We start from the raw sequence: 23,959 nt of genomic DNA, 5'->3' as shown, positions 1-23,959 counted from the left end.
TCCTCCATAAGCATCATCCATAATAATCATAACTTGAATGCCACTACTGATAGCTTTTCAACTCATCGTCCGACTTTTTTGCTCCCTTTCTGCAACTATAAAAGACGTCCATCCTCTCATAATTTATCAAAACTCTCTCTCAAATCCCGTAGCAACATGCGGAATCACCTAATTTTTTATTTAATTTTGATCAAATTTAAAATTGTTTTACTTTTCAGAAAGCACCTGTGTCGCAACTCGCATGTGGCCCGTGGTGCCTGTAGCTGTAGTTTTGCGATCCCTACTCTAGTCATCACGTCACTGATGCATGTAAAAGCAAAATCCACTTTGGGTTTTGTTGTGTATCCGTGTACAAGTAGCAACAGTAGGTTGCCAATTATCAGGAGGGTGCACGTCTTCTGACTCTTGTTGTTTTGTACCTCAACGTCATAGTCTCATAGAACATATCGGCATCGCGGCAAACCAACCAATGTGAAATCAGAATGGTTAAAGTCCACTCCCCTGCGCTTCGCTCTCCGCATCACACGGGAAAAACAGGACGCGTGGCGCGCCTGTGGTTCGGCTATTTTGCAAAAAAGCCCTCCTATTTTCTGAGAATGACAATAGAGCCTAGGTCGTTCGGATTGTACAGTAAACATGTTTGTAATTTTTTGCATACAGGTACTCATAACAATATTTATTTCTATACGAAGAAAAAAAATCAAGAATTCTACTATTTTTGCGAAACCACCCAAACATTTTTCATTTACCCCCTCCCGCCGCACCCGAACCCTAACCCCCTATCCCTCCTCCCGCCCGCTGTCCACTCTCTCCCTCCCTCCTCTCCTGCTCCCTGCCGCCGCCTCCCCTCCCCGTCTCCATCCCCGCCTGCCTTCGTCGCCTCTCCCCGCCGCCTCCTCTCTCTCTGCACCCGACGGCGCCTCCTCTCTCTCTCGGTGCCTTCTTCCTCGCGGCGCCCCTCACCCCTCCGCGCAGCACGGGTCGGCGTGGATCCAGTGCCTCCTTGCCGGTGGGGTTCCTCCCTTTACCCCTCTGTGCGGCACGGGCCAGCATGGATCTGGAGGGCCTAGTGCGGCTGCGCCGCCCACGCCAAGGGGAACATGCACGAGAGGCGGCGCGACGAACTGTTATGCATTGCTCCATGCGAAGACCTCTTCTGCGTTCGTCCACGCGAAGGCTCGCAGCGAGCAGTGGCCAAGTGGGCCCTGTGCCTCCGACACCCGCCACTCCAGGAGCGCCTCCGACTCCAGATCTGCGTCGAGGCATCGCCGGTGAAAGCAAGGCCAAGGTACGTCCGGGCCTTCCTTTCCTCCCTCCTTCCCCTTGGGTACCAACGCCATGACCTATAATCTCTCTCTCTCTCTCTGTTGCGACAGGAAGGAGATTTCTCCTCATTTAATTCATCCTCTACTCAGGCAAGTTATTTTGATCTAAAATGTCCATCCCTCCCTCCCTCTTTCCTTGCAGCAGGAAGGGGGGATTTCATTTTGATTGGATTCATTCTCTTCCTGAAAAAATTATAGATCTGAAAAATTCCTCATTGTGGATGTAGACTGCTTATCGATCTTGGATTTAGGCGTTAATTTGTTGTAGAAAATTGAAGCTCTGACCTTGTATATGCCAAACTGATTGTGCTAGGAACAGGTACTCTTGTTTCCTGTCTTCGTTTTCAGATGTATCTTAGTAAAAAAAAAAGGTAACTTGGATATATCTTTGGGTGGCTACTTATTTAGGCCTGCATTTTCTTTGATGGACAGGTTGCTTGCCTATTACTTTCTTCTTTCTATATAGTATGTGGGGTATCATTTAGCCCCTCCATCTTGGATCAAGTTCCCCTTTCCTTCACTGTGTTTGCACTTTAATGGTCAATAGTCTTAGCGTTCTATATTTGGGTTTTTAGGTACTGCATTTCCATTTATCTTTTTGTAGTATTTGTACTCAAGCTAGACATCGATGTGTGGACAAAGTAGACAAAGCTACTCATTCTGAAAAATGATGATATCAGTCATTATGGAACAGTTTGAAGGGCGAGCGCAACTCTATATTTTTCGGCATTGCAAATGATGAATTCAATTCAAATAATTTTGTTTGCTCCTTTGGCTTCAAATCTGTATTTTTTATTTGGTTGGTAAAAGATCCTAGGCAAGCAATTCTGCTGCCATGTTACAGTTTATTTACCTATCCTTTCAGCCACACTCCATTCTAAGGAATACTGATTTTTGCTAATTCGAACTCTAGGTCCAGCGAATAGACCACATGACCTTTGTTGGGTTGCTAAAAATTTCAGGTGTTGTGCCTTGCAGGGTACTATTGTCTCCTGTAGCCACTCTGGTGGACCAGATAGCAAGATTCTCTTGGTCTGCTTTGTTCTTAAGCATGCTATAAATTTTGTTAAATTAGATGTGAAAACTGGAGCGGCAATGCAATTTTATTTTTACCAAATAAATTAATAGACAATCTGTTTTGGAATCATGTTCTCTTCTGGCTGATAAATTAAATGGGATTTACAGTTACCGATGACCATGCATCTTTCTTTCTAAATGTCTTGCTCTTTTAGGTGTCTTTGCTGCTTTTTTTAATTGCCTAAACTATTTCAGACGTTGATCAGACATTTGTTGAGACATGTATCTTTAACTCCTCAGGTAATTGCAAAACAACTTGAGAATGATGCACACTCATGCTATGCTAATGGAACATTTAAATTAAAGAATGTTCATGCACCACATGGATATATTGTGAGAATTCCTGTTCTTAAAAATTAAATATTGTATAAGTTCATCCGGTTGAAAGCCATCAGATGAGCAATTGTATATGTTCAATTGGTGACTTCTTAATCTTTTGCCATTCACATTGGTGCACAGGAAAAAAACAGTACACAAGAAAGAGGTTGACCTCACTAAAATGATAATTTTAATGTTAGTTTGCCTGGAGACAATTACTCTATCGAATGAGTTTTGTTAATGTACACCGGGGCTCCAAGTTTTATGTGGTCTAGAATTGAACAATTTTTTTTGTGCCTTTACATGTTGATGACAAATTTACTATGATCAATGTATTTGTATGCAGCAGATTAAGGTGATCATGTTCTGTCCATTTGGTTCCGGAAGCTCATTACATATGCCTACAGTGGGAAGAAACTCTTATTGGTGTGTTTCTATTTGTACGTATGCCATTGAATACTGGATCTCAGCATTATATACTCAGAAATTTCTCCTTCAAAGTATCATGTCCTACATGTTGATTATATTGATAAGCTACAACATTATTTAAATTCTCTTGTTTGTAGTTCAATGAAACCAGTAAACTGTGTTTACAGTTTAATAGTAAATTTGAAGTAGTTGCTGAAAGATCCTTCTTGATTTATGGAAGGGCCTTGGGTTGCCATTTCATAAATACAGTTTATGGTTTCTCTTTCAGGTTAGCTGAAAGTTGTTTCTAAAATCTGGATACTCTTTTAAAAGAGATGTACTATGTCTGGTCCTGCATGAATGAACAAACTAGAGAAAAATAGAACCTAAAATTCTATTCATTTCCTAATTTATATGGTTACTAAATCAAGAACAAGAACTACCGGATGATCAGGCTTCTTGTCGTTTCCCTAAAACTTAGCTTGCAGCTAGCTAGATGAAGTTGTATGCTTCCCCCCCAACCCGTCAAAGTTGCTACATGTACATCTACTGTTTGTAACATCAAGTCGGACAGAGTGTTTAAAAAAATAATAATATTTTGAGCAAATGTGATTCCATGGTCATGGTTGTTCTTAGGAAATTTGATTTTTTTTGGTTTTCAGCTCTCTATTATTTCATATTGATGATTGATGTGGAATGTTCAGTTTTGATTCCTGAGAAGCATGGGTGTGAAGGGAAAGGATGGGGTTGAGTACCGTTGCTTGCATATGTACAATTCTGAACATGATAGATATGATGTTTGTTTATGATGTCATCTCATGCTTACACAACGCTTTGTTTTCCTGTTTTAGATTGAGATCAAGCAAATTGTTTCCCTCTTTGTTGGATCCTAGGAGCGGTACTACTTAAGGTTTTGATAGAGCTAGGTCTTGTTTACTGATTAAGCTGCAATAACTTAAGCATGAAAGATAAAATCTATTTGCAAGAGATGATGACTAAAAGCAATCAAGTTTTCTTCTGTTCCTCAAGGGCTTTTCGGTTATCAGTTTATTCAATATATTTGAGAGTAGTTTGAAACTTCTGTCAGAATATAAAATTTTCTTGTCTACATTTTAAATAATATATGATAGCGCACTGTCGGAGTGAATATTTCATCGGTTATTGACCATGTATCTTCATGTGCCGTTTGCCAATGCAGTTGATTATTCATTTCTATTTAGTTAATCTCTGTTTTGCATATTTTTTAGAGTCTTCTTCAGTGAGGGATGCTATACTGTAGAGATAACTTCCTTGTGGGCTCAAATTTCAATGGCAAAGGTCCTCCAATCTCCCTGTCAGCGCATGCTTCGAGATGCCATGAATTTTAGCTACCCGCAATACTTCTTTGTATTCGCTCAAGCTGGTGTGCCCGGATGGGTTTGTTAGGGATATGATCGGAATGAGTACAGGTTAGTTTCAAGTTTGAGATACCTAGCATAATGCTATCGGCAATAGTATTCATCAACTAAGATATGTTACATGCTAAGATATGTGCTCTGTATGCCTCCATTCGTCCGCCTAGATGGTAGGGCGCGCATTGCGCGCCTAATGTGGCATACAATCTAGCTTTTAAGGGGTAAAATCATTCGAGCTGCATGCTTAATTAGGTCATACCATAATCAGAATAATGCTTTTGTTAACTAAGCAATTAAGCATAATGTGACATTTTATGAGAAATAAAATCAAAACAAGCACATGACTCCAGTTCTATTTTGTTGATCTTTTTTAATTAGCAACCTACCTGCCTGTTTTTAGAAACCATTCAAGTAGCAGATCATTTAGAAATTGCAGTTACATCTCCATGACACATGTTAGACATTAATTTATTATCCTTTTGTAGTCCAAGCAGGGATGCATGAGCAGTGAAGCTCATGTTGATTTTGTCTCTACCAGTTGTGGCTGGCTTTTGTGTACCCTTTGTCTCCGGCAAGAAGGGTCCGATGCTTAGGATTTGGAGTCTGCATGGACCTCATCTCGCAAACTCATATCCTGATGATAGGATAAATTTGTGCTTGGATGTAGACATGGTGATCGGATGCGATGTGATGTCCATGATTGAGATGCCGGACAAACACACAGTGCATAGGGGAGCTTGGTGCTCGGATGTCTTCTAATATTCATTATTCTGATGCCGGACAGACACCTAATGGCTAAGATAGTTTGGTGCACAGATGTGCCGTAATATTTATGATTCAAATGCTGGATAGATACCTATATTAATATGTTGAAGATGTGCTTCCTCCTAGATATATTACTTTCATATTAAGATATATATAATTTGATTGTCACTTTTTATTAGCTTATGGTTACTAGCATTTGATTGTTGAAACTGTAGGGCGCGCATCGCGCGCCGGATGTTCTAGTTCTTATAAAGTCTTCTGCAGTTGGGTGCACAATAAAATAATCACATGGCTGCCTTTCTGTAGAATTTGTATACAATGGCAGTACTACAGTGAAAAATCAAAAACTCACAAATCCTACGTAGGCTCAAAATGTTAGTGAAAGAAATCATGCACGAAAAACCCAACGAAATCTCCAAGGCATGGCGTATCATTGCAATTCGAGAAGGGTTGACATGGAGACTAATACATATCACTATATTTATTTCAAAACAAACTATCAAAGGAGAAAATGATTAAATTTTATATTGAGCAAAAGGCTTGACAATGAATTTTCAAATAATGTGTGATGAAACTTAAAGTACATATGAAGACTGATAATTATGTTACCATTTCAATATCATAGCCGTGCTCCATGTACTTGAATTTATGAGAAATTGCGCCAAAGTACATATGAATTTATGTTTCTCTAAGCTGCTACAAAAAACATTTCTTGCGCCCCACAGAAAGTAGTCATTTTATTTATCATAAAGACTGGGAGAATTCATATGTAGGGTGAGAAATTTTACAATGATTGAAAAAAATAGGAGCCGTTCATCTGTTAAAATTCTACGGTGGTGGAGGTAGGAAGTACCTAGGATGAAGTACCTGGTACTTCCAAAATGTAGGATCAAGTATCAAAAAGTGGGATCAAATACTAATTTAATTTAATTTTTGATAAATAATTTCCATAGATCCACGGCTAGAAAAGAATTCAAGGTAAAAGTACCTGAAAGTACCCATTGATACTTTATAATCACTAGTCTATCAACCCGTGCTCCCGTACGGGCTAATTAGAATTAATATAAGAATGATGTCAATAATTATAATGATTTATCTCACGCCCTTTTCATCTAGGGAACATATCAGGTGCAGACCAAGCAAACTGTGTAAACTCCAATCTGGGCCACCAGATTAACATCCAAGGGACATGTGGGGATTGGATAATTTTATAATTAACCGCCCGCCCTTGGATTGGGTAATCACACTTTTACAAATCTCCCATTCCACTCCCTCTGCGCCTCCTATTGGATGTTGATCCGGTGGCTCAGATTGAAGTTTGCACGGTTTGCACGAAGAGATTGATTTGCACTCATATGTTTCCTTTCATCTATTAAATATTCTAACACATACTCTAAAATATATATTTATCATTATGTAGATACAATAAATTTATTTTGCATCACACCTCCATATGTATTTAATATATATTTAGTTGAACTATTTGTTTGTGAATTGGTATTCTTATCTCTTCCATCATACATGAATATATGATGACATATATCATGGGTAGTATTTTTATATAAATAATAATATTAATAATATATTAATTATGTAGAAATAGTAATTTAGAATTTTAAATTTTGTGCACTTTAATATATGTTATAATTGTATAATTTAAATTCAAATTTATGAGTAATTTAACTTTTAATAATAATGATATAATTGGATAATTTATATGCAAATTTAGGGGAGCATTTGTCTTATTTTTATAATGGCATAGGTGGGTAATTTACACAAAACATTAGGGGGTTACTTTAGAATTTTATTATAATGGCAAAGTTGGGTAATTTAGATACATGTTTAGGGGTTACTTTAGTCTATTTTCATAATGGCAAAGGTGGATAATTTAATAGAAAATAATAGATCCGATGATTATTATAATTAGAGTTGTTGGATTGATGGTTGGATGTTTCTGATTTTTGTGAGAATTTATAGGATTTCTCTTTTTTTCAGAATATCCACCTAGGATCCTAGGTGGCTTCTTGTGGAGGCTCCTTCGGAGCCTCCAATTAGTAATAGTAAGATTGTAAAAGAACTCATGTTCCAAATGTCCTTAAGGTTGCCCTGCCACATATTATTGGAGCAACAAAATCACGCCAAATAGTTTAAAAACAAAATGAAACCCTTTTAACCTAAAGCGGGTTAGGTCACTTCTCCAGGTCAAGTATTATTTAGAAATCACTAGCGTACCTACCGGCATTCTGTCCTCCTAGTTTAGATTTGAGGCGAATCATAGTGCTTCTAAACCTGCCCACACTCATCCGAATTATTCCCATGTAGCATTTCTAAACAGTAATGAGGATTTGGAGATGCAGAGGAATTAGTCGTCGGCACTGGACATTTCTATCCCCACTCAATATTTTTCTTCTGTGATTACATTACTTGTGGACGAAGCTCCAGTTCTGCAAGCTAATCCTATTCCTTCTCTCTCTCACCAGCAGCTTACTATAATAATGATCTAGCTAGACCATTGCGTACTTGCTGATGATAATTGAGCTAGTAGCATCTTTGCGGCCCTTTTGTGCTGACCCCTAGTCTAATGTCACTCTCCAAACTGCAGTGTTTTTCCTTGCTGAAGATACTTGTTTAGTGTCCTAGTGTCTGACACTTTAGTCAAACCTAACATCATCATACTGTATAGCATACAAAAACAAGAAGGATCACAACATATCCATCACGGATGCGTGACACCTCAACGAGTCTGAACCTGATACGTTTATGTGTAGCCTGGATGGACGATGACTGATGACACTTGCTCTTGAGACATAGGTCAATGCCATCATAGTGTAAAATAGTGGAACTTTCTGAGGCAGCAAAATGGCGTGCAAGGAAGAAGCCTGTGGGCTGAAGCTATTGGGCTGGTTGTGTGCTAACCTGCAACACTTGAAATCCGCAAGAAAGCCGGTCCAGTTGAGTGTGTTCTTTTTCTCAAAAAAAAAAGTTGAGTGTGTTCTGTTTGTATAGAAACGAATCTGCAATAATGTTACATGCTAGTACACTGTACACCTGAAAAGTGAAAAGAATATCTCACATAATATGAATGATACCTGTATCTCTGCAGCGCTTCAACCTTTGCTAGATATGATTCACTGTAGAAGCAATCTGAAAAACACATGCATATGGGCAGCGTATGATATATTCTTGTGCTCGTTACCAACTTGATTATTGGCGAGAAAAAGCTTTGCCGTTGAAGTACAAACACTCAATCAGTCGATCATCAGTGCAGAGATAACAAAGCACATGCATGAATCAGGCTTGAGGCCCATAAATGCCTGATGATGGCCAGTCACCAACCGGCTGATTGATCCTAACTGCTTTTTACCTATCAGCAAAAAAGGCAGCTATTCGACCCCCAAAGCTTCAGCATGATCCAACACAGGTGGTTCTAACTTTCTAGCTCTCTGTTTTGAATTCGGAGCAGATTGATGATGCAATACTTGGATTGACGCGATGGATGCGTGAACAGAAAATTAACCTGTGGATCGACTCATCGACGCAAGGATCTTACTGTTGCAAGGATCATCAGGGTGTTGTTGCATGGATTCAACAGCGCCCTGACAAGGATGGCATAATCACGGCCACTTTCAGGCTTTCAGAATCTCTACTTCATTTCCTTTTCAGGAATAGGAATTATCCGTTTAGTTTCCTTCTTTGTTCTTTTTTTTAAAAAAAAATAGAGTGCTGGAATATTCAGAATTTCAGACGATTTCCCGTAGTCAGTCGAAATGGCTTAAAGTTAAGCCATGCCACACATATTCTGGACTCTGGAGCTAGCAAAGCCATAACTCATTGCTGTCGTATGGTTACTGTTGCGCATATCAGAAGCAGCAGCATGAGTAGGTGCTGACGTGCTGTGCTGTCCAAGCCTTGGTGATACAAGTATACAACAGTGGCCGCACATTGCCGGATGAAGAAATCTGAACAGACTAGAGAATTTTGGAACAATGCCGTGTTGGACAAAAAGGCTCTCGAGGATATGATACCTTAAACTAGTAACAGGAAATCGACAGGACGTACTGGAGATGCCAAACACTGTAGATCGATGATGATCCAACAAGCAGCTCATGCTGACATTCTAACGCACTGTTTCTTCACCTGATATTTTCAAAAAAAAAACAGAGAGATAAAAAAGTCTTTCTTGCAAACAATGCACAAATCCACGGCCAAACTGAACAATGACATTGTCGATCGAAGTAGGCGAGGCTGACAGATTTCCTACAAAAAATGCAAACCCTTCTTGTAGTATATCGACATGTTCTTGGACAGATGGGAAAAGAATATGTACCGTGCATGTGTGCATCACCCAAACAAAAGGGATGCAATAGGCATCATGCATGTAGGATACTAGGATGGATACAGGACAGAGGCAGCGACATCAAAAAGGTTGAAAACCTGTTACGTGATTTTCATCTTGATCTGGACAGTGGCAGCCGTGACTTTGGGTCGTATGAACTGCAGGATTTTGGAATACAAAACGATTAGGACGTGTCAGTATTTTTAAGATATCGGAGTTGAACAGAAAAAGTAGCATGCCGTCGATCAGGTCCGCGATCTGCCTTGGTGGATTTTTGTCCTTTGCGCTAGCTTTTGATGTGGCAAGAACAGGAGCTGTATCATTCAGGAATCAGAATACATGCCGGCACAGAGTACCCTAATGAGCGAGTTTTGAATGTTCAGATGAAGAGCTTTGACGTCTTGGCATCATCGTATGAACTGCAGTAGCAGATAGCTGAAACGCTCGTTCCACAGACGCCGGCCCTTCAGAAGATTGTCACTTGTCAGAGCAAATTCAGATGAGGAAGCTGAGAGTACAAGTGCGAACGCCACCAGGTTGTAAATCCGTTACGGAGATTATTGTTCCAGTCAGCTCGATCTTGCATTGATCGGCATCGCTTGACCGCTGAACAGGTGTGCACGAGCATCTTCAGAACTCTGACTGCCTACATAAACAAGGTGCGAAGTCAGACATGTGAGCTGGGGCTGAAAACCACAGACGGAACAAACTCGCGCTGCGGCTGTGCGCTTTACATGTGGATCATTTGTCTGTTGCCGTGGCCTACGCGGCCGAGAATTCAACCTCCAGATGCATGCAGCCCACACCGAAACCAAAACGTTTGGGTGCATATGGTCTCTGCTGATAACTTGTATCTGCGTCTGGTGTCAGTCAGCAAAGTCATCGATGGTTAGATAAGAGTAGATCGAATACTGTTTGGTGTTCGAAGTTCAGGTATAGGACGGCTCCAGCTCCACTGAAAGAATCAAAGAAACGCGGCGTGCGGACGCAGGACCCAACGCAGCATGAGACAACGACGGTCGACGGCAGGGGACAGGACGGACGGGCGATCCAGCAATGCAGCAGCTCGTCGTCTTCAACTCTTCATCGTAACGTGTGAGGTCTCAGAAAGAAAGCCTGAACACTGACACAGCATCTCCGACCACTGCAGGTTTGAAGCATCAATTGATACTGCAGTAACTGCTGGCCACCAGTCTTCAGCGCGAATGGATGCAGGGAGTCCTGTACTCCTGAGTCTCAGTTGATGCACCTGGAGCGGTCGACCGTGGCCGGTACGGGCGTTGCAGACGCGGTTCGTGAACAATTGCATCTCTTGCCGGAGATGAGCAGGAGGGTGCAGGTCCAGCTAGTCAGCACGGCTGACATCGAAGAAGAAGAGAATTTATCGTAGCCAAAGGCAGCGATTCGTCTGGCTAGGACACAAAATGCATCATGGTGCAGAGGCAACTCGCATGCGGCGACGCCAGAGCGCACCCCGCGCCGCCGCCGCCAGGCACTCTCACTTCTCGAATCTCGACTCGAGAAGACAAGATGACTGCCGCCTGGATTGGATTGCACTAGAGCAACCGGCATCCTCGGAAACGCGGCAGCGGGCAGCCTCGACGGGGAACAAAGACGGCGCGGCGACTGGCGAGCATGGTCATGCTCATGCAGGGGAGGAGCGCGGCGTTGGGGCCGGGTGGTCGGCGGCTCCGGCTCCTCCACGAGGAGGCGAACTGGAAAGCTTGGGGGATATCCAGCCGCAGCCGCCGGGCATCCCGGCGGACGTCAGGACGCAGGGCGGCGCTGCTCGTCGTCGAGGACGCCGCCGTGCTGCGCGGCACGCGCGAGCCCAGGGAGGACGGTGTTTCGAATACCGACCGGGTGGACGGTAATTGAAATACCGTCCTCCCGGGTCTCCCACAGCCGTTGGATTCCAACTGTGCGTATGAGATCGACGCGTATGTTTCCCCTTGATTTGTCAGATAGCGTGCGTACCCTCTCCGTCAGTCCGTCTTCCTCCCCCAGCGCCGTTCCGCTCGACGGTGAGCCGCGGCACAGCCCAAGACGGCAGCTCCTCAGCAAGAGTGTCCGCGCCCGCGCACGGTCACTTGGTTGCGCGCGCGCAGACTCGCCGCCATTACAGCGTATCGAGGTTCGGTGGATGGAGGCGGCCACGGCGAGCATGCATGGTCTCGCCGGTGCCTGGTGGTGGGCCGTGAAGGACCACGACGGAGGGCTCCGGTTCCTGATCTGCCCGTAGGAACGGAGGCGGGGCCGCCGGATTCATCCGTGGCGAGGGCACAGGACAAGCGCGTGCCGAGGAGCGAGCGTGTTCCCCGAGTGCGGCCAGATTGGCAGTAACGGAAGCCGGGAGGTGCCGCCGGACCCTTGGGGTAGTCGACGGTGAGCATCGGAGTCGGAGACCCTTCCCACACTCGCAGGGACCGTTGCTCGATCGCTTGCCGTTCCCCTCCACGGTTCACCCCGCGGTGTGCTACGGAGTCCGGACTCCGGCCGGAGAGCCGTACGTGGCATAGAATCGAACGACAGGCTAGGCAGCCGGCGACGGCGGCCGCATGAATCTCTTCCGAGTTCGGACAATCGGACCAATCCTCTCTTCTGCTCCGGCGTCTGCGCGCCGGTTCCCATGGATATACGATCCGTCGCCGGCGTTAGTAGTGACTCATGAGAGGCGCTCTAGTACATGGCGTGGGACTGTGTCCGGCCGCTGGCCGCCGCCCGCCGGTGCAAGTGTGCGACGAAGCAACCACCTCCGTGTCAGCCAAGGTTGTCAGGGGTGGATGTGGATGCGTGTGTTGCCACAATGGCATCTGCGATGGGATCCGTTCAGTGCGCGCTACAAAGTCCCGCGACGCGTGCTGCGGCGCGTTGGTTCCAGGCGTTGCACTTGTAAACTCTGAATTTTCGGGTGAGAAAAACAGACACTCCTTAGCAGTGTCCACTATCCAGTACCTGGCGTATATTCCATTCCAATGATAGTAAATCTATAGTTACAAATTATGATAGATCCACTCACCCTCTCATTTTCCTTTTCCTTCCTCTTCTCTCTCCCTCCCGGATCCAGTACCTGGCGTATATTCCATTCCAATGATAATAAATCTATAGTTACAAATTATGATAGATCCACTCACCCTCTCATTTTTCCTTTTCCTTCCTTTTCCTCGGGATCTAGGTGTGGCGGCGGTGGGGTGGCACGGACCGGCGAGGAGGCGCGGCTCCGACGGGAAGGCGCCGCGTGGTGGGGAGGGCTGTGGCGGGGAAGGCTCGGCAGCTAGGGATGATGCAGGTATATTTTTATATTTTGTTGCAATTGTTTTTCACCCAAACCTTTTTTCTTTTGGTTTTGGCTGAAAAAATTTCTTCAAAAACTTTTACAACTTTTTCTTAAAATTTATTTTTAAAATTTATTTTTAAAATTTATTTTTAAAATTTATTTTTCTTTCAATTTTTTTACAATTTTCTCTTTCAATTTTTTTTCTTTTTCTTTTTTTCTATTTTCTATTCAAAAATTTTTAATAGAAAATGATAAAAAAAATTACAAGAAATAAAATAGTCAGAAGATCAATCGTAGGGAATCTCTCCCTATAGTCGACCGTAAATTAGCCCTCCATATTCCATTCATCTTCAAATATTGACACCATCAATTTTTCCGGAAAACCACTAGATTTGTCATCCAAAGTACTTTTAAGCATCATTATATGCCTATCTATTTGCACAAATATTTTAAGACGAACAGTTAGTAACTGGCGTCAAACATTTAAAACTGGAGGTAGTAGAGGAAAACAGATCTGCATCTCTTCTGAAAATGAACAGACGATTGAAAACAATGAAAATTCATCTAGAGATGTGCTTTGACGTTTGAAAAAGAAAAACTGGAGCTTGGCACACTCATAGTTTATGGAATCTGCCCAGCCTGATATTTACTTGCCTGCTAAGGCCCAGTACATAAACCTGTGAAATACTGGGCTTTTCTGTCTGTTCCTTCTGGCCCAGCTAAGCTTCTCTCAATGCGCTTCTTAGAAATTGGGTAGGTCCAGTGATCTGCTTCATCCTCGCTCGTCCACCTCGCCGGAGAGTCACGCCTCCTCCTCCCATGGCGCCGCCGCCGGCGAGGAGCCCGGCCTCGGGTCCACGGCGGCGCGCCCTCCTCTTCCCTCTCCTCCTGCTGCCACTGCTTCTGCTCCTACTCCACCTGGCCTCCTCGCCCTCGCCTCGGCCCCTTCCCGCGCCCCGCAAGCCCTCCCAGGCCTGCGACTACTCCGCCGGCGAGTGGGTGCGCGACGCCTCCGCGGGGCCCGCGATCCGCTACGACCACACCTGCAAGGAGATCTTCAAGGGCTGGAACTGCATCGCCAACGCCAAGGCCAACGGCCGCGACCTGCTCCGGTGGCGGTGGAGGCCCACTGGGGCCGGGTGCGACCTGCCCCGGCTCGACCCGCGCCGGTTCCTGGAGCGCCACAGGGACACCAATATTGGTTAGCTCCCGTTCCCGTTTCGGTACATCTGAGAAATGCCTGAGAATTGAGATGCGACTTGCTGGTGACAAGGTGGTGTCGCCGGTAATTTTAGAGGCAATCGATTTGGGAGCTAAGGGTTGTCGGCTGTGTAGACTGTTGCGACGATGCATTGTGCTCGCTGCTTAGCTGTTGAATGTCAGCACGCGAGTAATGTGGCTACCTTTTGCATACTTTGCTTTGTTTCAACCATGTGGTGGTCTGGTTGCAGATGAAAATGGCCTCGGAAAAGGAGCAGATTGATATGCATTTGTCAGTCATGTATAGGGTCAGATAACCTAATATGTGTAGGTGTAAGATCTATTCATCTTCTAGAGTTGTAATGGCTGCTTTGTAGTGGGCTAGTGGCATGCTCCATTGTTCCAGTTCTGCTACATGCTTGTGATTAGCATTTGCCCTAAGGGAGAAGGAAGGTTTCCAAGCTTTTAAATTCTGAGGCAGCATTCGAATTTTCTGCTTGTACCAAGCTAATGTATTTGGAGTCTCTGGAATGCCTTGTTGTGCTGACAGTTGTCCGATGCCTTTCTTTTTTACAGGATTTGTGGGCGATTCGTTGAATCGCAACATGTTTGTCTCATTAGTATGCATGCTCAGGGGAGTCACTGGTGAGGTTTGCAAGTGGCGTCCTGCAGGGGCAGACCGTGGTTTCACCTTTCTCCGCTATAACCTCACCGTGGCATACCACAGGACAAATCTTTTGGTACGCTATGGTAGGTAAGAAGTGTTATTTCATTTAAGAAGTGTTATTTCATTTTTGTTAACACAAAAAATGGTTATTTTGCCTTGGAATATACTCCCTCCTTTCCAAATTGTAGGTCGTTCTGACTTTTCTAGAAAAGCCAAAACAACCTATAATTTGGAACGGAGACGAAACAAATTGTAGGTCCCCTACTGATTCATAACTTTTTTATAAATAGTGGTACTGTTTCTCATCAAATTGATCATCTTTGATCAAACCTATATCGCTCATTTTACAGGTGGTCAGCCAGTCCAAATGGAGGCCCTCTAGAATCCCTTGGGTATAAGCAAGGTTACAGAGTTGACGTTGACATTCCTGACCAAACATGGGTAGAGTCATGTAGCTTCCATGATGTTCTAATTTTCAACACTGGGCATTGGTATGTCAACATCATTATTCATGAACAATCTAAGCATCAAATCAACATTTTATTGCTTGATGCCAAATTAAAGGGGTTTAATGTTATAAATTCTCAATGTAATTAGTTGACCGATCGACAAGTCATGTTGAAGTTCTGTTCTTTTTCCCCTTAAAACTTTTCCATAGCACACTCAACTAGTTATTGCAAATGATTTATATTGATGGCAAGTTAACAGACACCAGTCACTACTGATAGTTGCTTACATGACTTGGTAGGTGTCTCTTAATATCTTTTGGCTGAGCCTATTAGTGATGACGAGATTGTGGTGTTCGTAAATCTTTGGCTTACTGTATATCTTTCACTTTGAGAGAGCATTGCGTCATCATGAATTTTAGCCACAGATAACATGTTGGTTTCTGTATGCTTTGATATACTACATAAATTTTGACGCTATGTAATAGTGAGGGTCAACCAACCACCGCAGATATCTCTTGATTTTTAAGTTTCTTTTATCATGATTGTAGTGTCATGCAGCTGATGTTTTGTGTCACTGGTCTCATTTTTGCTTTGCTTCATATACATAGGTGGTGGGCACCCTCAAAGCTCGATCCAATACAGTCACCAATGCTGTTCTTTGAGAAAGGGAAGCCGGTTTTACCTCCTTTACTGCCATCTGCTGGACTGGATTTGGCTCTTCAACACATGGTATGCCTATAGCTTTGTTTCTTCATGTTTCTGTAAGTATCCATGCTGATATCTAATATTTATGTTATGCATGCCTGAAAATCATATGTAACTGAATCGTGATGTTCTCTTACTATGTAATTGGCTGTCATTTCCTGGGGAAGGGTGGACCTGGCGCAGTGGTAAAGACTCCACGTGTGGCCTGGAGGTCCTTGGTTCGAACCAGCCTCTTTGCAGAATTTTAAAGGAATTTTGCAAGGGTAAGGCTGTCTAGAAATTCCCTTCCTCAGACCCCACTTTGTGTGGGAGCATTTGCACTGGGCACACCATGAGACATTGATATTCTCTTTCAACTAGTTGAAATGTTTTTGTCAGTTTTCCGTCAAATAATCTTTACCATGTGCAATTGATCTGAATGGCTTTATGGTTTTTGTATATCTTGAAAAGAGAGGAAATTACTGCCGATCTGTCTATCACAATCGTACTCTACTTATATATCTTGTGCTCTGGATAAATAATTTCTGTCAGATAACATTTGTGAACAAAGCAATGGGACCCAATGCGTTGAAATTCTTCCGCACTCAATCTCCTCGACACTTTGAAGGTGGTGATTGGAATGAAGGTGGATCTTGTCAACGTAAACAGCCCTTGTCCTCAGAAGAGGTACTGAGACTCATTACATGAAATGCTTAAATAGCAAATTTTCGTCTTTTCCTGCATGATTTCTGTTCCTTGCCTTGTTGTTCCAACTTCATGCACATTATCCTGACATATAATGTGAGTGCTGAAACACGTCCGTTCCCCATGTTCTTGTGTTACCTGGTAGGCGTAGAACAAATGGTAATATAGAGAATGAGAAAAGATTTATTGAAGATCATAATATAACTGCACGATAGTATTGTTGTAAGGAACATGGCACCATTTATGCCATTTCAAGTGATTTTGGTGATCGAATGACAACACAACACTTGGACTAATATGATTGTTAAGATGACCATTCTCAGGCTTTTAGGTTCAAGTGATGACAAAGAGAAAGAGAAGATAAGCATAGCAAGGCCCGAAGGGCTGCCCCTACGGGGGTTCCGCTACCCGGTTAGCGGACGGGGGTCGAGGGGGAGCCGCCCCTCGCGGGTCTCAGGGCAGCGCCCTGAAAGCTCTTCGGATCAGGAGCACCGGAAGAACCGATGCCTAAGCATCGGTGCATCCGACGCTTGTCGGAAGAACCGGCGCTATGAAGTTTGGTGCAGAAGGGAATCAAAACCAAGTCAGCCTATAGGCACCGGTTGAACCGACGGGTAAAAAAGGGGGCATCGGTGCATTGGGCGTCCTATGTTCCAGAGACGATGTCAAGACCCCAGGAGAAGATTCTTCAGCACCGGTTGAACCGGTGAAGCATCGGTGCATACCATCGGTGTAATGACGTCAGCTGTCAGGAGAAGATTCTTAAGCACCGGATGAACCGGTGATGCATCGGAACAAAGCATCGGTTCAACCGGTGGTCACTGCATCAGCTGTCAGGATTTCAACGGCTACTTCGGTTTTTGAGTGACCGGAAGAACCGACGCTACCCCTGCCAGAGGCATCGGTTCTTCCGGTGATACGCAGATTTTCAGCTGACCGTTGGAGCAACGGCTACAAGACTTGGTGGCCTATATATACGCCTCACCCCGGCCATTTGAAGTGTGCTGGAGTTGCTGGACATCCCACACACACCTAAGAACATCTCCAACCACCATAGAGCTTCATTGTACATCATATAGGCTTAAGCACACTTGTGAGAGTGCTTAGTGCTTGTAATAGGGATTAGTTCTTGCGAGAGCTCTCTTGAGAGAAGTCTTGCTGCGGCAAGCAACTTGTGATCCGTCGTGTGACCCTCCGTCTTGGTATGGAGTGGCAACGACACTTTGTGCGGGGGAAGAGGAGGCCCCCTCCTTGGTGGAGAAGCTACGTAGTGGATTACGGTCGGGTGACCGAGAGAGACGGTGGCGGTGCACGAGACTCGGTGTCTTAGGGGCACTTGCCTTTGCTTGCCGGCATCGCCTTGGTGGCGTAGTGCAAGACGGTGATCGGAAGAGCCTCGGTGTCCCGTGGACGTAGGCGTTTGTGCCGAACCACGTTACATGACCGTGTCTACTCGGGAGTTTGCATCCCTCTTGCACTTACATCTTTACTTACCGCATTACGTTTCCGCATTTACTCTATCTTGCGTACCTTTACTTTCCTAGTTAGTTTGATTAGGATTGGCTAGGTTGCAAGTCTTTTAGGGGTAAGTAGAGAGTAGCATAGATAAACCTTAGTCATAACTAGCATATATAGAACGTGTTAGGTTTATCTTATGCAAGTAGTTTGAGCCCTAGGTTAAAAAGTGTTTAGCGACCCTATTCACCCCCTCCCCCTCTAGGGTCGGACATCCCGGTGATCCTTACAATTGTTTACTAAAACCATGTTACACATTAATAGATTGGCTTATTTAATTTATGCTAAAGCCCAGTTGGACATGTTACGGTGTGAGGTTCTGCAGCTGTTTGGATGAACCCTCTATGTTGTTAAGGCAAAGAGGAATTGTAGATCTGATTGGTGCAAGCTATGCTTTTTTCCGTGCACTGTTTCCTCTGTGTATTTTTTACTACCATTTCAAGCGCAGTTTCTGTTTCACATAAAAGGATAACAAAGATTAACATGGCAACCAAAAGAAAATGATGTAGCTTTTGTTGTTGTACTCTGTGAGACAGCATTTCCACCACAATTAGATCTAACTGTCAGACAAGCAAATCCACACCTTTTGGATTTCATTAACCTATGTTGGAACATTGTTCTGCTGAACCCTTGGTCAGTTTCACATGCTCATTGAATGGCCAACCATAATAATTTTTTTCTTTGGAGTAATATACTGCGGTTGAATTTGTTTAGGTGGAAGAATTTTTCTCTTTGGACAATAATGGCACAAATGTAGAAGCACGCTTGGTAAACAAACACTTGATGAAGGCTCTTGAACAGTCTACTTTCAGAGTTTTGGACATCACTCGCATGAGTGAATTCAGAGCTGACGCTCATCCTTCAACAACTGGCGGGAAAAAGCACGACGATTGCATGCATTGGTGTCTGCCTGGATTAACTGATACATGGAACGATTTGCTAGCAGTAAACCTTGAGGCAGTTGAAAGCTAGTCTAAGAAAAGTTGGGATGTTGCTGTAGAGATAGAGAACTTCTTCCTAATTTTTTTCCGGGGCATGAATCGGAAGCATTCATCTGTACAATAGAGTCCCCACAGATTACCGAGTTGGTATTCACTGCAGCTTGTTCACATGGGCGAGACCGCGAGAGCATTCTTCCACTGATACCATGCCCTTGTAGATTTAACCATATCGAAGAATTTTGCACATATATGAAAGCTAGAGTAGCTTTTTTTTTACACTTTTTACATGTGTAAGTGTAAACTTGCTGAAATATGGGATGATTTCATCCCCACAGGGCCACAGCAATCTCGCCTGTAAAGACCTGTTTGTACTTCGGACTGTTGGGTATTTGACTGTAAGTTTCGGAGAGTAGTGCAAAGTTTAACAAGCTTGTATTAAGTTGCGAATGTCGCCGTGCATTCGTTCTCTCTATCAGCAAGAACCAATAGGAAATTGTAATGTGTCTATGCCCGTTTGACTTCTGTTATGAGATGCTGCCACAATCAATAATTGCTCACGCGATAGCATGCTGGCATGATCCCCGGACAGGTGAAGCTCTTGCAAAATTCTTGCCGACTAATCTATGCAGCGACCTCCTCAAACACATACGCTTTTCAAATGTTGATAATTTTGAGTTTTCGAGAAATGCCAAAACAAATCACAATTATCCAACAACCTCCCCTACGTGCAAACCATTTCTACATCACCGATCGAAGTGTGCTGCGCCTCACGTTGGGTCTCTCTTCGCCTACGTGCTCCCATGTACTACGTGCTGTATAAGTATTCGGCAAAGCAATCCCCAAGTCGATCCACCAGTAAAGGAGAGAAGCTCCAACCCCGATCGAGCTCCACCCTCTGACGATCGACGGAGCACGATGAGGACGCCGCCGCCGGCGGCTGTCTCCCCGTTCCTCGCCCTCTCGGCGTTGCTCTTCCTCCTTCTTGCCACCTCGGTGGCAGCGAACGGCTACGGCGGTGGTGGCGACGCGCCGGCAGGGGCTAACGGCTACGGCGGCCGCGACGACGCCTCGGCGAAGCCGAAGGGCGCCGGCGGTCACCAGGTGCCGGCGTACGAGAAGGCCGTGGACGGGCTCGACGCCGGGTTCTACCGCAAGTCGTGCCCGGACATGGAGGGCATCGTCCAGAAGGCCGTGAGGAAGGCCGTCCGCGACGACTACACCCTCGCCGCCAGCCTCATCCGCCTCTTCTTCCACGACTTCGCCGTCAGGGTACGCACGCCGCCTCCACCGTGCTGGCCGCCTGCACTTGTTTTGCAATCGCAACCACGCTGATTCTGTTCGCACTTCCTCGCCGGCGGCGATCGACGCAGGGCACCGACGCGTCCGTCCTGATCGACGTGCCCCACCTGAGCGAGAGGTACGCGTACGCGAGCAGGACGCTGCGCGGCTTCGACCTGATCGAGGAGATCAAGAAGGAGCTGGAGGCCAAGTGCCGCGCCACCGTCTCGTGCGCCGACATCCTCACGGCCGCCGCCCGAGACGCCGCCACCGCGGTCGGGGTCCCCTACTGGTCGCTCAAGTACGGGCGCAGGGACGGCAAGGACTCCATCGCCGACGAGGCCGACCGCCTCGTGCCCATGGGCGGCCAGAGCGTCACCGACCTCATCAGGTTCTTCGAGTCCAACGGCCTCACCATCATCGACCTCGTCGCCCTCTCCGGCGCCCACACGATCGGGCGCGCGACGTGCGGCGCGGTGAGGCCGGGCCTGTGCAAGCGCGCCGGCACGCTGGAGCGCCAGTACGGCGACTTCCTGCGGCGCAAGTGCGGCGCCGGCGGCGACGGCGAGTACGTGGAGCTCGACGGCGAGACGCCCACGGCGTTCGACAACCAGTACTACAAGAACCTGATGCGCAGGAGGGCCGTGCTGGACACGGACCAGAAGATGCTCCCGGACTCCCGGACGGGGGCCTTCGTCAGGGCCTTCGCCAACCAGCCGTCCCAGATCTTCACCCACCAGTTCGCCCAGTCCATGCGCAAGCTCGGCGAGGCGCAGGTGCTCACCGGCAACGAGGGCGAGGTCCGCCGCAAGTGCTCCGCCGTCAACTACTGATCGACCGGACCCGGCCCGTGGGGGATGAGGAGATTAGCGTATCGGACGTGTTGAAAAATTTCTTGGCTCGCCGGTTTCCATTTTGGTTTCTTGTTTTTTTCCTTCTTCTTCTTCTCATTCAGTTTCTTCTGGTTATACTTTTGATCTGCTGTTATTTGTGTAACCTCCTACTCGTATATACTGTGTAACACATTACTGATCAGGTCTGCCATTTACATTTATGCGCTACACGAGCATTAGAGTCTGCTAAAAGATAGGTGAAAAGGTGAAATGCAACATCGAAAGGAGTACGTTTTGCTACTATATTCTGCTCAGCAGGCTCCATTTATTCATCAGTGCTGTTGTTTTGAAAGCCGAGAAGAACATTATGTACACTTGTACAATCTTTGAGCTAGGCCACGTTGACAGGATGTTGGGCTTCAGGAATATAACTGCTGGCAAGCTCAGGTCGCTGGGTGATAGGTAATTTAGTATCCCTCCAAGAAGAAAATCCACCAGCAATGTCAGTCACTGCAGTGAAACCCTGAAAATGTTTGCATAGGGAGAAATCAGCACAAATCACAGAAATCCAAGAGCCTGGTGGGGTGATCATGCAGCAGAGCGGAGTACAGTTGCTGCCATGAGAGACATCTTGACACTTTGGCATCCCTGAAATAAGATGTGAAAGTTTCAGAAAATATATCGATAGAATAACTGAAAAGGTACATGGAATTATTTATTTGACACCATGGGGCATTCAGTAGACGTACACGTACATCGGTGCCAAATATCCTCGACACTTGCTCAAGAAAGTGGGTGTTTTTAGTCACTCCTTCAAGTGGTAGAAAAAGAAAATCAGATGTGAATAACTGTTTAGCTGCAGTGCGGACAGTTACATTGATCATCTGAAACCGTTAGTGTGATCATCGGTTCCTCTTAGGAAAGAAATGACAACAGGAATTGTCACACAGCCGAAAGGGCAACTTGATGTACAGTAGAGTCAGTAGCTGTAAATCTGTGTCCTGATAACTCCATTTCTGAAATGGGCTGACTTTGTTTGATTAAAAGAGTGTTCATGCACAAAGTTAACAGTAGCAGTAAGAATTACACCATGCTCATCTAGCTTACAAAATGCCGACGACTACTATGACCTGCAGTTCATAGTTTCCAGTCATATTTTGTCAATTGCAACTCACATTTGGTGTGTCATGTGTGTCATGATGTTCTTCGCAAAAATGTATTCAGGGGCCTATATATCTGGAACGCACAAATCTCGTTAAAAAAAGCCCGAGTCCATTCACTAGGGAATTTCAAAGGAAGCAATGCACGAGAGGGGGCCCTTTGTTCTTAGAAACGAACAGAGGAAATGAACGGGCTAAAATGGGAAAGACAATGAACGAAGTCCATGTAAACTAGCTCGACAGCCCATGGCCTCCTTCGGTCCTCGCGGCCCATTAATCATTGATGCTTGCTCCCTTTTTCTCCTCTCTAATATTACAAAACCGAGCTGTTTCTCGAAGAAAAATAATAAACCGAGCTGAGAAAATGGGAACGGGAACGGCAACGGCAACAGCAAGCTGCTCTTGACTACACCACAGGACAGGAGGCTTGGATAAGAGTGGCCCACCGAGACCGAGCTGAGCAAGTTACACTTGACTACACCAGCATGCGACACGGCGGCAACTATCTATGATTCTTCCACGTCGGCACAATTCCCTCGACAAAAGCAGGTAAACAAAACCAAGGAACACGGAGGCAATACATGGTGCACAGAATGGCCCGTCAGGGTCTTATAATCTAGTGGCGGTAACGCATGTATCTGGAATTTGTGGATGCAATATATCAAACAAATATTAGAAGTCACACGTGCAACTAGCGGTCAAACTATTATATAAAGTGGGATATTTTTTATTACAAAATATTTTTTTGTTACGAATCAATTTTTGTTTGAGAATTGTTTCGCAATAATAAAATTATTCTAACAATAAATCCTAAAACACAAAATCCTAGCGAAGACCGCTGCTGCGACATGTGCTTGGATCTGATGGAGGATTAGGGACGTGGCGACACGCGGAGAGCCTCTGGGTCTGGGGCCTCCGGGCCTGGGCTAGGCTCTCTGGCTCGCCAGGAGCAGCCCGGTTGGGGAGGCACGCGGCGTGCCGCGAGGGGGTCCCGCGGAGCCGCCGGAGCCCCCCCCCCCCCCCCCCCCCCCCCCCGGGCCGCCGGCGCCTTTCCTTTCCGCTGCAAATATCCATCGGCGGCGTGCTTGCTGTTGTTAATCCTACACGTTAGCTAGCGATGTGGCTTTTGATTAGGAAAATGATGAGAAAGTTAGGATGTCATCGATTATACCTAGTATACTTTGATTGGTGCGTTTTTTTAGATAATAAGGGACCCATGGGGGCCCAGAAAGTGGTTACGCTCCTGTTTGTTTGCTGGGCTTTTCCGTTTGTACGACTGGGGAGCCCAATAGGGCCACTTGAGGAGGGCTTAGCAATAGCATCGTCAGTCAAGTCAGGTGATTTTTATTAATACATCTTTCACTGTTTGAGATGCGTGCAATGCTATTGGATGGCTGGGATGATATGTGAGGGCAGGTGCGCGTGGCATGCACAGCACGAACTGCACGCGCGGGAGCAGGCTGATAGGGTAGCAGGTTGGAGACACGTGTCGCGACCCAATAAGAGGGTGTGTGGGATGGTAAACAAATTCAAGTTTCAAATGACGTTTTCTCTTAAACCATGCATCCAATTTTAATTCTGTTTAAACCATAGTATTCTTTAGAATTAATGCAACAAAATGAGATCC

At 45.3% G+C, this 23,959-nt stretch overlaps 2 protein-coding genes and 1 long non-coding RNA gene across 4 annotated transcripts; all 3 read left to right on the top strand.

Annotated features, from left to right (window-relative positions):
* The first annotated feature begins 1,650 nt into the window (after window positions 1-1,650).
* Window positions 1,651-5,412, top strand: LOC120661389. The gene is made up of 2 exons (XR_005669877.1): window positions 1,651-3,146; window positions 5,008-5,412. It is a non-coding gene; the product is annotated as an uncharacterized LOC120661389 (long non-coding RNA).
* Window positions 5,413-13,650: 8,238 nt separating this feature from the next.
* On the top strand, window positions 13,651-19,562 carry LOC120661388 (protein trichome birefringence-like 13). Of its 2 annotated transcripts, none has more exons than XM_039940241.1 (6): window positions 13,651-14,101; window positions 14,677-14,854; window positions 15,118-15,258; window positions 15,825-15,945; window positions 16,453-16,587; window positions 18,835-19,562. In XM_039940241.1, exons 1-6 carry the CDS (start codon window positions 13,720-13,722, stop codon window positions 19,090-19,092), a joined length of 1,215 nt encoding a protein of 404 aa, XP_039796175.1. In that variant the 5' UTR covers window positions 13,651-13,719; the 3' UTR covers window positions 19,093-19,562. The 2 variants fall into 2 exon arrangements, 1 of the variants encoding a protein (XP_039796175.1); XR_005669876.1 differs by having other exon boundaries at window positions 13,675-14,101; window positions 14,677-15,019.
* Window positions 19,563-19,936: 374 nt separating this feature from the next.
* Window positions 19,937-21,383, top strand: LOC120658936 (peroxidase 7-like). The gene is made up of 2 exons (XM_039937048.1): window positions 19,937-20,330; window positions 20,432-21,383. Exons 1-2 carry the CDS (start codon window positions 19,977-19,979, stop codon window positions 21,170-21,172), a joined length of 1,095 nt encoding a protein of 364 aa, XP_039792982.1. The 5' UTR covers window positions 19,937-19,976; the 3' UTR covers window positions 21,173-21,383.
* The last annotated feature ends 2,576 nt before the right edge of the window (window positions 21,384-23,959 follow it).

Source organism: Panicum virgatum, chromosome 2N (genome assembly GCF_016808335.1).
Source record: "Panicum virgatum strain AP13 chromosome 2N, P.virgatum_v5, whole genome shotgun sequence".
Lineage (NCBI taxonomy): Eukaryota > Viridiplantae > Streptophyta > Magnoliopsida > Poales > Poaceae > Panicum > Panicum virgatum.
The sequence above is the reverse complement of the archived record's forward strand: the minus strand, read 5'-3'. Positions and strand labels throughout refer to the sequence as shown.